The sequence below is a fragment of the Oreochromis niloticus genome, linkage group LG18 (genome assembly GCF_001858045.2).
Source record: "Oreochromis niloticus isolate F11D_XX linkage group LG18, O_niloticus_UMD_NMBU, whole genome shotgun sequence".
Taxonomy (NCBI): Eukaryota; Metazoa; Chordata; class Actinopteri; order Cichliformes; family Cichlidae; genus Oreochromis; species Oreochromis niloticus.
The window spans coordinates 4,131,227-4,144,135 of record NC_031982.2 but is presented as its reverse complement, the minus strand read 5'-3'; the positions used below and the strand labels follow the sequence as shown (position 1 = coordinate 4,144,135).

Here is a 12,909-nt window from a genome sequence, read left to right as displayed (position 1 = left end):
AACATTATTCAAAACTGTCATCGAATAAGACACACATAGATAGATGAATAGATGATAGAATAAAAACAGTGAAAAATGCTTTTCCTCTTTTAGAAAAAAACAGATTTGGGTAAAACAAGTGAAATTTCAGCAGAATATCAGTTTCTCCACATTAAGCCACCCTAACATCATTATAGACATTGCTTCAGTTCATTTGTGAGCATTTAACTCAGTGACTGCAATGTGTCCTGGTCCTGTCTTTTTACCAAGGACAAGATAACTTTTATTATGTCTTGATGTTGATGATATTTTTTCCTTTTTCTTTTTTGAACTAGTGTAAAGGCCGCCATAATGTCCCGGTGGACAAGCATGTTTTTTTATGATACAATTCCATGAAACATGCTCTAAAAGGCAGCATAAACAAAAAAGGACGTTTAGTGTTTCATTCAGTTCACTGAATCGAATTAGCAGAGTACACAGCAGCTGTGTAAACATCCTAATTTTGATCCTCAAGTTCAAAGGTTGAGTTAATATGAAAAATAACCCCAAGAAGTTGTTGTGAAGTGGTAATTATCTATAGAGACCAGACGTTTTATGCTAAACAGTGCAGTCAGAAAGTGTTGAGATACAGACACAGACCCACAATTTTAAGGATCAGACTGTAAAGTTACTCTATGTTAGTTAAGTTACTATTACTGCATCCTTATACCAAATAAGAAGATATTTAATCCTTACATTTAGTTTATGTTGTTTCCATGTTTTGAAACCAGCCTTTTAAAGTACCCTATGGTGTTGTTTATTTCAAGATGATAGCTTTAATTATCTTTTTATCCATCCAGCAAACCATTTTCTTACACTTATCCGGTTCAGGATCCCAGGGGCCTGGCATATCCCAGCTGTCAAAGGACATCCATCTGTCACAGGCCTAATGTAGAGAGACAGACAGCCATTTGCAGCCACATTCAAACCTACAGGCAATTTAGAATCACTAATTAACCTAACCAAACTAACTGCATGTCTTTGAACTGCGGGATGAAGACAGAGTACCCAGAGAAAAGCCACAAATACATGGGGAGAACATGCAAACATCACCTTGCTGCCCTATTGTTTTGTCGTTTAACTTGCGTATTAACTAGTACTAGCAGATTTTTAAAAACAGCTATCGTTAAAAACACCAGTAGATGTTATTGCAATGCAATTAATAAAGTGGGAAAGTGTGGATTTTATTTTCAGTGGCTTCAAACACCTCGGATTCTATGCTTTCTCCACTTCTTCCAGACGAGAGGACCCTCATTTCAAAAAGAAATACAAACCTTACATTCATCAAAAAGAGGACTTTGGACTGCTGGGTATCAGTCCAGTTTCTTTTGTTCTTAGGCCAGGTGAAAAGCTTTTGATGTTTCCGTTACAGGAGTGGCTTGAAATTAGGTGTATGACGATAGTAGCTCCCTTCCTGAAGACGTCGGTGCATGATGGTTCTCGATGCAACCAGCATCAGACCGTTGCTTGCAAAGTTCTCCAGAGCTCTTGAAACGAACATGACGTCGTCAAACATCATAATCGACATCAAAGCTGCAGTCAGGCCTGTTATTTATGCACCTTTTTGTACCACACTTTTTCCTCCGAGTCAGCTTTCCATTAATATACTTTATTACTGCACCCTGCAAACAGCCAGCCTTTTCAGCAATGACCTTATGTGGTTTATCCTCATTGTGGGTGCTGTTGATAATCGTCATCTGAACAACTGCTGAGTCATCAGTCTTTCCCCGACCACGGTTACATGTACAGAACTGGACCAAGACGTACATCTTTATGCTGTTTGAATGGGAATTTAGTCCAAATGACCATTTTCTTTGATTTCCATGAGCTGTAAGCCACACCCTTTAACATTTACTTTTCATATAATGAATATAGACTTTTTGGAAATTTATCTTATTGAGTTAAATTTAAAAAAATAAGAACATTTTTCATAATATTCAGATTTTTTTTGAGATGCAGTAGTTTGTTTGATTTCTGGTGTCTTCAACATAAGTTAAGCTAAAGGACTGACAGCAACACAAACATGAACAATAGGAGCCCAAAGGCCTGCTTGTTGCTTCTTCTGCACTGTGCACAATGACGACGATGGACTGCAATGATATTTTTTCACTTTGTTCACAGATTAGGCCCACATCAACCGGAGGTGGAAACTCATTCTGTGAACCGTTAGTCTGAATGTCTTACCATAATCCTCCTCAAGGTCTCACACTCCTAAAATCTTTCAGTTGCTTTGAAAATATTGCCAAAAACTAGTGAACAAAAACTGAGCCAAGAGCGAGTGAAAATAGGTCAAATGGTGGGACAGAGAGAGAAAACAGAAGAGTTTGAGGCAGAAAAGACTACATGTTCAGATTTTTTTTAAATCTATCCATCTTTAATCACTTGAGCTTCATGTGATAGAGCTGGGGATTTTACAAATACAGTGCAGGCAGCCAGTTCAATACAAGATGCAATAAACCAAACATACAGCGCATTAACAGTTGTTTCTTTTTATCAGGACTTGGATGAGAGATTGTTAACAACCACCTTCATTAAGTCATAAGATTGATTTCATCTCCTTTGTGCTTAAATAAACTGCCTGGTATGGAAATGTGATCAGGAAGACCAATTTTCTTCAACTCAAACTGAAGAGAAAAACTACAACATTTTTCCTGGTAAAACGTCTGTACAGATGTTACCTGGGTGGGTGACTTTGATAACTGTCAAGCTACTGCCAATAGTCTGTTAGAGTGGCTTATTAACCGGATACACAGAGAAACAGCTAGTCTTTGAACACAGGTCTACAGGTTTAAAAAAAAAACACACACACACAATAAAATATGTTTCAAAACTGACTGCTTTGTGGCAAAAGTTGTACGTGCTGCAGAAAGCGGGCTTTTAACTGAGAAGACACTTTCATTCCAACAATTTCTGTCCCTTTTGTGGTTTTGCTAAAGTCAAAAACATCATTAGTCATTGACAAGACAGTGGGACCTTGGTCTGTTCCTCTATGTGGAAGCATTGATGATGTTTGACTAAAACCCGCCCCCTGAATGATAGCTGAGAGCTCTGTAGAGGATCTGGACCTTTAACTTAAACGGCTCAGACAGCATAGAGCCAGTGAAGGGAAGAAAACAGGCAGGAGAGCAAGGCAGTGTAACAGAAAGGAGAAGATGTGGGAGGTTTGGAAATCCACAGCAGGCACTTTGCAGCATTTTGACAAACAGCTGAGTGTAATGGAGAAAGCACAGGACACAATGTTTGCATGTCAGAAAATGGTACGTACTCTTTGGTGTTTGTGGAGGCGTGCGTATACAGTATGTATGTGCTTGTCTATTGTAATCCGCATTGCTAATGCTATACTGCACTTAAATCATTCAGGTTATGCGACCCTGCTGGTGTTTTTAATGAGCCTTGATGTTACAGTCGGTAAATGACAGCTTCAGTGTGATTTCATTTTTCATATTTTCCGTCTGATTTTTTCATTTTCTGCAAGTTGTGTTAAGTACAAGGTTATCTCGAAAATACTATTTTTTTAGCCTTATTTTCTGCAGTAAAACTGTTTAACCTATCGACAAGTTTTATACGCATGTAATTAAAATAAAAGTGAATAATGTCATATTTTGTGCTGATGATTTTGGTTTCTGCTGACCTTTGTCATACAGTGTAGTCAGTAACTTGATTTTTCACCAATCAAGATAGGATGTATGATTTAGTTGTTCCCTTACTTTTTGGTGAGTGTTTCATTTTGTGAAACGGCACGTGGCTAAAAGAAAACCTGACGCTAACCCTGGGCATGATGACCACCAAAATCTGACTGTAGAGTCTTTGAAAACGCAAGAAATTATTTTTAGCTTTAACTAGAAGTAAGTAAGCATTAAATTTGATGCATCTTAAACAGAGGATAACATGCTGAAGCACTGTAAACATACAGTAATGTTAAATGCAGGATGTGCTTTGTAATTTAACACTTTGAATGAGAAGAAGTTTTTTAAGTGGCTTGGTGTGGCTGTGTGGAGGGACACATGTTGGATTTCCCCACATTGCAGCCTACTCTCATGTTTACAGTAAAAAAAAAAAAAGAATCTCCTCAGTAACAGTGAAATGATTCGAGACTCACTCTCACCTTTGTGCATGTGTGTTTGTCTGTCGGCAGGTCCCCCATATGGGAACATTCATTGGGGTCTACCTGCCCTGCATGCAGAACATTCTGGGGGTGATTCTCTTTCTGCGTCTCACCTGGATTGTCGGCACAGCAGGAATTCTCGGATCTTTCGCCATTGTCTCCATGTGCTGCATCTGCGTGAGTAATTGACAGCTTCAGATGACAAGCTGGCCTGCTTAATTTGTCTCAAAATGTGGCAGTGGTGCTAAACGAACTGTCCCTCTTGGCCAGCCATCAGTGACGTAGCTGTGATTGAGTGTGAGATTTACGGCACACCAATCCCAGCTCCTCTGAATTTATGGTGTGCTGAGCATTAATGTCTTTGTCCGAGTCCCCAAAACGAGCAGAAAACCAGTTTTATTTACAACCGCAGCTCATACGTCAGTAGCTCCAGATGGCCAGACAGAGAAGTGTCTGTTTCAAAGTTTGAACTTGAATGCTCAGCACTCATGTGATGTGATGCGAACAATCTGCAAACTACAACCCCCTTACATTATAGACTCACCCTGCCACGCTCTCATGCTCCACACCAAAGAGATGACGGGCGATAGAGGTGATGATGCCAGTGGTGTCGTTTTTCTTGTGTCTGTGTTTTACACTTAAAGTTCCTCCCCGTTAGCGGGGCAACGGGCAGAAAGTCAGTGAAGTGAAAAGACGCTTCCTAACAGAAGGGCTCATTCAGTAAAACCTTGGAGAAACCTTCTAGAACAAATCTCCTGGAAACAGAGACTCTCTCGCTGTTTGAATCTCTCTGGAGAAACAAAGTTTATATGCGGTTTTTTATTTGTTGCTATTTGTAACCAGTTTCACTGCACAGAGCTTGGCTGTACGGTGCAGCAAAACTTTAGCTTTCATAGCTTTCATTTTTTTAAATGAATTTTCCAACAGTGTTTGAGTAAAACTCAAACATTGCAGAGTGAGACAATCAAGCTTATTTTTCTTGACTAAGTACAATAAATACAAAACACATAAATATATGACTGTACTTCAGTGTTTCTGATTTTCAGCGTGGCCCTCAGTCACACTCAGATTGACACTGGTGCTTTCACTGATTCTGCTAAATTTAGGCAACTATTTGTGTTTGATGGAGTGGAAACAAAAGGCTGGAATGTTTTTTCACTGGCATATTCCACAAAACAACATAGTATTTAGTACTCTGCATGCTTTTTTGTTTCACATTATTGCATTCCTAATTCTAATCAGAGACTTCAGTGACTGTTTTCAGGTATTTGCACTACTTACTTTGTATTTTAATAACACATTATACTTCCGCTCAGCTGCAACTCAAAGAACTATTATCTGAGCATGATGCTTGCACCTTGACAACTTATTTCTTTTTACAATGAAAACACAAGCTGGTCAATGTTATTTTCATTTATTTTTCTTTCTTTTATGTTGCTTTTACAAACCATCCACTGGTGATCATCTGTCCTGTTTTCTTTTGCTTTTTTCATGCAGACATTGCTTACAGCTATATCAATGAGTGCCATTGCAACAAATGGAGTTGTCCCAGGTACATAATGAATTATTTGATTTGCTTTTACGGTCCAAGAGATGTATGCACATGCAGTCTAAAAAAATAGCTGCAATTGTGAGTGAGATTATACAGCGTTTGAATTTAGCTATGCTAGCATACAAAATATTTTTTAAACTATATCGTTGTGTGAGAGCAAGCTAATTCTGCACGCTGTGTAGAGAACAACCAATTTTTTGGCATGCCAGTGTTATCAGCCAATATCTGCTATTTGCTGATAGATTGGTATTGGCATCTGATTTCGATTATAGAAAAAGTAAAGAAGAGGCATTGATGTTATGAGTGTCAGTGTTGCATAGCTTGTCCAGAAGGGACACTCTGCATTTTCCCTGTTGGCAACACACTTGTTTGTAATACCACAAACACAACAACCACTTGATACATACATACAGTTTATACATTTAGCACAAATGAGTAAATAACTAAATGCACATAACAAACAGTGGCCAGATCAGTTTGTTTTGTGTATGAAAGAGAAAAAATTGTTCGATATGTCGGAATATTGGATTTTTATATCACCAAATATCAGTCTTAAAAATCCTGAATCGGTTGGGCTCTGACAATCTCAGAATAACTTGATATGGTGAGTTTGGTACTCTGGAGATATTTAAATACGGAAAATTCTCAGGTGGAATATTCTCAGTAGCTAATATATGAAATCTAATGTAATGCACAAAAGCTGCAAATAGACAGAGCCCAATTTTAAAGGGGACCAATTATCCATATTTTCTGTTATTTTATGTTATGTAGATGCTGGTAAAATAATCGATGTTTATATCAAACAGCGAGGTCAGCATGATGCAAGTAATCCCTGTGAGCTAAAAGAAAACATTCTGAAACAGTTTTATGGTCTATGAACACAGGAACTCAGGCAACTATTAGTTTGTCACTGGAAACTTTATTTGCATTTTATTTACATTATTTATTTTTCTACATTTGTGTATGTGTAGATATGAAACCAGTAAAAATTTATTTTTTAATCACTTCTTGACAGCTGGTGGCTCATATTACATGATCTCCAGATCCTTGGGTCCAGAGTTTGGAGGTGCTGTGGGACTTTGTTTGTACCTGGGAACCACCTTCGCTGGATCCTTGTACATTCTTGGAACCATAGAGATTCTTTTGGTTTGTAAACTCTATGTCCTACAAGGAGGCAGCCATGTCAGTGCCCTTCTGATTGCACATTAATCCCTCGATCGATCTGATTTTTCTCTTTACAATCTACCAGCTCTACATCATTCCACCAGAAAAAGTGGTCAAAGAAACAACGGCCAACGACATGCGAATCTATGGCACCTGCTGCCTGCTCCTGATGGCACTGGTTGTGTTTGTAGGGGTGAAGTAAGTTTCCATTCACCATCTGACACACACAAACAAAAGAACACACCGCACAGGCTCACATTTGGCCCTCTCCTTCTGTCTGCAGGTATGTAAACAAGCTGGCTCTGGTGTTTCTGTCCTGTGTGGTTCTGTCTATCATGGCCACTTATGCAGGAGCCATCAAGACGGCCATCAAACCCTCAAACTTTAGGTGAGTGACTAATGGCTGAGCAACCACTTTTTATGAAGTGCTGGCATGTTTGCTCTGACAGTGAAAATCACGTACTGTCAGTGCTTACAGATACATTTTAAGCAATTTATTGTACTACAGCTGATTTATCCTTTTTCTAAGATAAGGAACTGGATTAGTTAGTTAGTTTGCAACCACTACAAAGTTTGTTTTAAGTACTTGGGTAAGTGTTTATACGTGATTGTGTGAAGCTGCAAGAAACAATCACATAACTTGAAACACCTTTTAGATGCATTCTGTCAGATGTGTATTTTAACCTCTGATATGAGTTGTCTTCATCTGGTGAATAGAAGGGAAAAAATATGAAAAACAGCTTCTGTCTTTCTGCACACTGTACAGTCAGATTTCAGTTCATATGTAAGGGGGAGGAAAATGGTGCAGTGATATACAGCTTTTGAAGAGTTGAGATTCAATTCAGTACATGCTTTATATTTATTTTAATAAGGTAAACCCTGAAATCAGATGATCCTCTGTGAGAAAGCGTTTTGGCAATAGTGGGAAGGAAAAACTCCCTTTTAACAGAAAGAAACCTCTGGCAGAGCCAGGCTCAGGGACGGCGGCCATCTGCAATGATCAGCTGGGGGTGAGGTTAGGAAGTACAAGATACGCCCTTTCATTACTTATACACAATGAAAGTATGAGTGTGAAAACCAATAACTGCACCATAACTAATGGAGGATTCGGTGTCAAGTGATGCAGCCCTAACTCAAGCAATATCAAAAAGAAAAGTTTGAATCTAATCTTTAAGTTAGAGATAGTGTCTGTCTCCTGAGGGGCCTGAAAGCTGAAGGCTCAGCGTCCCAATCTATTTTTAAATACCACAAGTAAACCCGCAGTCTGAGAACAAAGTGCACTATTGGGTTGATATGGTACTATGAGGTCATTAAGATAAGATGGTGCCTAATTATTCAAGACCTTGTAAGAGAGGAGAAGGATTTTAAATGTGATTCTAGATTTAACAGGGAGCCAATGCAAAGAAGCCAATATGGGAGAAACTGAAGACTTCAGGGAGTTTTAGGAAAACCTTAAAATAACATCTTAGGCTACGTTCACACTGCAGGCGAAAGCGCATCAAATCCGATTTTTTTGACCCTATGCGACCCATATCCGATCATGGTATGACAGTGTGAACGGCACAAATCCGATATTTTCAAATCCGATCTGGGTCACTTTCATATGTGGTACTGAATCCGATACATATCCGATGTTTTAGAAAGCGACTGCTGTTTGAACGGTCATGTCGCATTAAATCCGTCTTTTACGTCACTGACACGAGACAGATGCCAATTATCAGCGCCGGAGAAGCGTCCGAGAAGACATCGCGAACGCTTCCTGGCCATCCAGTGTAGATGTTAGTGAAACTGTTGGGAAGACAACGTTGGAGAAACGTGAACATTTTATTTGTACTGTATAATCTGCAGATTCTGACAGAAATCTGCAACTATCCTTTGAAGCACCGCTCCTCTCTAAAACAGCAATAAGGATAATTATTAGGTTATTTACATTATTATGTAAATAACAAAATAACTTAAAGCAAAAATTGGGAAACGGAAAGTCTGAAGTCTTTATATTAAGGGCCATCAGTCAAACAATATTGTTTGCTCTGGGTCTAAACACAGCGCGTTGTGTGTGAATTCTTCTTTTGCGCATGCGGGCCGCTTTGAGCGTTCACACTAGAGCGCGTTTGCTGTCGCATTTTATTTGTAGTGTGAACAAGCAGACAAAAAAATCGGATTTGATCAAAAAATCGGAATTGAGCATTAAGACCTGCAGTGTGAACGTAGCCTTAGAGTAACTGTATGAGATCTGTTTTCCTTGCACAAAAGTAAAACTGTCGTTTATAGTCTCTTTCAGCTGGTTTTCTTTGCTTTTTGTTCAAAATTAGATACTATTAAAAAAAAAGATTGTATGTATTAGCATGGGTATTTGAAATTTACATAAGACATCCAAGAGATGGCGACTGTAACAAGAGTGTAAAGTTGGAAGGGATCTTGAATACTTTGGCACCGTTACTTCTGCTGTCCTTTACTCAGTACTGCACTGAACATCTTCAAATTCTGACACCAATATGTATCTGTAAAGCTAGCACCTGTTCCACAGACAGACATACCTGAGTGGTATGCTCAAAAAGAATAAATGGGTGCAGTAAACAAACTGTCTTGATGATAGACAAAGTCAGATGAGGCAAGACGCTATAATTATTTTAGATTGAGATTTTAGACCCTCGGGATGTCCTGTGGGGGGTTCTCCAGGATTAAGGGGTGTTTTTCGATCCTTATAATACCGTTGCAAGAGCTTGGTCCGCATAGCCGGCAATAAGTCGGACTCGTTCCTCGTGGGTGATGGGCTCCGCCAGGGCTGCCCTTTGTCACCGATTCTGTTCATAATTTTTATGGACAGAATTTCTAGGCATAGCCAAGTGGTGGAAGGCTTTCACTTGGGTGGTCTCACAGTTTCATCTCTGCTTTTCGCGGATGATGTGGTTCTGTTGGCTTCATCAGCTGATGGCCTTCAGGTTGTTTTGGAGCAGTTCGCAGCCAAGTGTGAAGCGGTGGGAATTAGAATCAGCACCTCCAAATCTGAGGCCATGGTTCTCAGCCAGTAAAGAGGGGAGTGCCCACTCCGGGTCAGGGACCACTCTTGCCCCAAGTGGAAGAGTTTTAGTATCTCGGGGTCTTGTTCACGAGTGACGCCAAAGCGAGCGGGAGATCGACAGATGGATTGGTGCTGCGGCTGGAGTGATGCGGACGCTGTACCAGTCTGTTGTGGTGAAGAGAGAGCTGAGTGTAAAAGCGAAGCTCTCAATTTACCGGTCGATCTACGTCCCTACCCTCACCTGTGGTCACAAGCTGTGAGTAGCAACCGAAAGAACGAGATTGAGGAGTGGCAGAAATGGGCTTCCTACGAAGGGTGGCTGGCCTCTCCCTTAGAGATAGGGTGAGAAGTTCCGCCATCCGGGAGGGGCTCAGAGTAGAGCCGCCTTTCTGGGCGCCTCCTGGGTGAGGTGTTCCAGGCATGTCCCAGGAAACGCTGGAGAGATTATATCTCTCGGCTGGCCTGGGAATGCCTTGGTATTCCCCGGACAAGCTGAAGGAGGTAGCTGGGGAGAGGCTGGGCTTCTCTGCTTAGGCTGCTGCCCCCGCGACCCAGCCCCGGATAAGCGGAAGACAATGGATGGGTGGATTTTAGATTGTCGCCCTCGTGGAATGCACATGGATGAATCTAATCTGACAATAAGAAATAATAATTAGACACTCCTTTGTCATGCGGGGGGGCTGTGTCTGCAACAAGTTATGAAATGCTTAATCTCTTTTTCTCCTCTAGTGTCTGTCTGTTGGGGAATCGCACTCTGAAGAATGAAATGTTTGAAAAGTGCGCAAAAACAGATGTGGAGCTCTGGAAGCTTTTTTGTGACAGTCCATATCCCAACGCAACCTGTGACGAGTACTTCGCCTTAAACAACCTGACCGAGATCCAGGCCACACCGGGAGTCCTGGGGGAAGTCATCAATGGTGTGTCATCATCAAGCAAAAATCCACTGAGAGTTCCTCCTATGTCACAGTCAGGCTAAATGAAACTTTTTTTCTACAGTAAATTCTGATTATCCAGTCTGTGCTTGTCTTTCCTTTAGACAACTTGTGGGGCAATTATGGCCCAGACAACATGGTGATAGAGAAGAAAAACCTGTCTTCTGTACCAGCCGAGGCCAACAACGACAAACTTAAGAACTACGTCTTCAACGATTGGGCCACCTACTTCACTCTGCTGGTGGGAATATACTTCCCTTCTGTCACAGGTAGACAATTTACTGTGGTCACATTATACAAAGATGTGAAATCATTTAGGATAAATGTTTAAAGGGACTTGAGCGTGAGGAATTGTAGTTTTAATGCATTTACATGAGTAAAATTTGTGTTGTGTTTCAGGTATAATGGCTGGTTCTAACAGGTCAGGTGATCTCAGAGACGCCCAGAGATCCATCCCAATAGGAACCATACTGGCTATTCTCACCACATCCTTCATCTGTATCCTCGAGATTCTGAATGTGTTGATTGTGTATGTGGAACTGCTACAGGAACACCCAGAAACTCTTCCACTGCCACTGGTTCCCCAAGGAGCAAATCCAGAAAAGGCCCCTCTGGAGTCTTGTGGTTCTTGATCCTCCCAGACCTGAAAGACCAGTGGGGGAAAGTTGGACATCAGGTGTGGCAGTGCAAGACTCTCTTGGTGTTCCCAAGGGTTAATTGCTTATTCACACGAGTGTTCAAGTGTAAAGGCATGCTTGGTGGGTTTGGGGGGACACCACTTCTTGTCTTCTTGGTCTCATTTTTAGCTGAGATTAAGAAGTAATTTAAAGTAAAACCACTGTTTCCACTAATAATCCCTGTTGGTCAGCATTAGGGAACCTATTTATCTCGAGGTGTAGTGGAGAAAGAGGTGACACTGCTACATTACTACGTTACAAGAGCAGGAAAACTCTACAGCTGAAGAAACTGAAACACTAGTGTCTGAGGAGAAAGGCAGAAAACCAGGTTTCCTCAGGTGTGATGATAACTGAGATGTAATGGGTCATGCACGACGACTTATTACTTTGACTAAAAATTTGAGAAAGGTTTGACGTCAGTGATGACATCAGCAAGGATCCAAACATCTCTTACTTTCATTATTATTCAATATTTTCATATATTTTGTGTTTTTTAGATTTATTTTGTTTCCACATTGTTCTCTATTTTATTCTGTAAGCAGTTTTTGTTGACTTTATAATTAGTTATTTGTTTCCATTAGTTGTCTTAACTGCTTACGCAATTCAGGCCATTCTTTTTCTTCTTCTTATCATTATTAATATTAAACATATTGAGGCAAGAAAATGTTGATGAATCCCAGATTCACACTGCTTCTAAATGAGGTGATATTTATGCATCAGCTGTGGATGAAGAGCAGCAGATTGATATTGTCACAGGCTGTTGATGTGAAGTATATTGTCTCAGTATTTCCATCTTAACTTCCTGGTCAGATATCTCCTTTGTGGTCTTGTTTGGAGCCTGTATTGAAGGAGTGGTCCTGAGAGATAAGTAAGACAGTGTTTAAATGTTTGGAAAAGCAGGTGCTTTTTTTTTCAGAACGTCTCAGAATGCATTTTTATCATTGCAATTACTGTTTAATAAAGCGTATGTATTTTTCAGGTTTGGTTTCTCAGTAAAGACGAAACCTGTCATCAGTATTCTGGCCTGGCCATCACCGTGGGTGATTGTGATTGGCTCATTTTTTTCCTGCTGCGGGGCGGGACTGCAAAGCCTTACTGGTGCCCCCCGGCTGTTGCAGGCCATTGCTCGTGATGGCATCATTCCTTTCTTACAGGTTAGTGGAAGAGAGATCCTTTCTTCACTTCTTTTGACAAACACCCATTTCTTTTTCATTTTCATCTTGAAAGTGCACATGCAGCTTCCTTTCATGCTTCATTATTGTGCTTTTTTACTATTTACAAGCCAACAGCAGAAGTAGTAATAACTTATGAATGTGTACTGTGAAAAATGTTTGGTCTACTTTCTCATTTTTAAATGATTATTTAAAAGATTTTAAAATCTTCTGAACTGATTGTTTCAGTCATAAATTGTTAAAGGACTGGTTACATTACACCCGTCG

At 40.3% G+C, this 12,909-nt stretch overlaps 1 protein-coding gene across 6 annotated transcripts in view; it reads left to right on the top strand.

The window, feature by feature from the left end:
- Nucleotides 1-12,909, top strand: part of LOC100693458 (solute carrier family 12 member 7) — a 38,496-nt gene that overhangs the window by 14,668 nt on the left and 10,919 nt on the right. For 5 of the 6 annotated variants that reach the window (XM_005457980.3, XM_005457982.4, XM_005457981.4 and 2 more), the window contains 10 exons: nt 4,154-4,300; nt 5,621-5,675; nt 6,691-6,821; nt 6,925-7,037; nt 7,123-7,227; nt 10,591-10,778; nt 10,898-11,062; nt 11,193-11,291; nt 12,281-12,338; nt 12,450-12,624. In XM_005457980.3, coding sequence (XP_005458037.1) covers nt 4,154-4,300; nt 5,621-5,675; nt 6,691-6,821; nt 6,925-7,037; nt 7,123-7,227; nt 10,591-10,778; nt 10,898-11,062; nt 11,193-11,291; nt 12,281-12,338; nt 12,450-12,624 — 1,236 coding nt within the window. Of the gene's footprint in view, nt 1-3,118; nt 3,276-4,153; nt 4,301-5,620; nt 5,676-6,690; nt 6,822-6,924; nt 7,038-7,122; nt 7,228-10,590; nt 10,779-10,897; nt 11,063-11,192; nt 11,292-12,280; nt 12,339-12,449; nt 12,625-12,909 lie in introns of those variants that run through there. The other variant, XM_025900447.1, reaches the window with a different exon arrangement.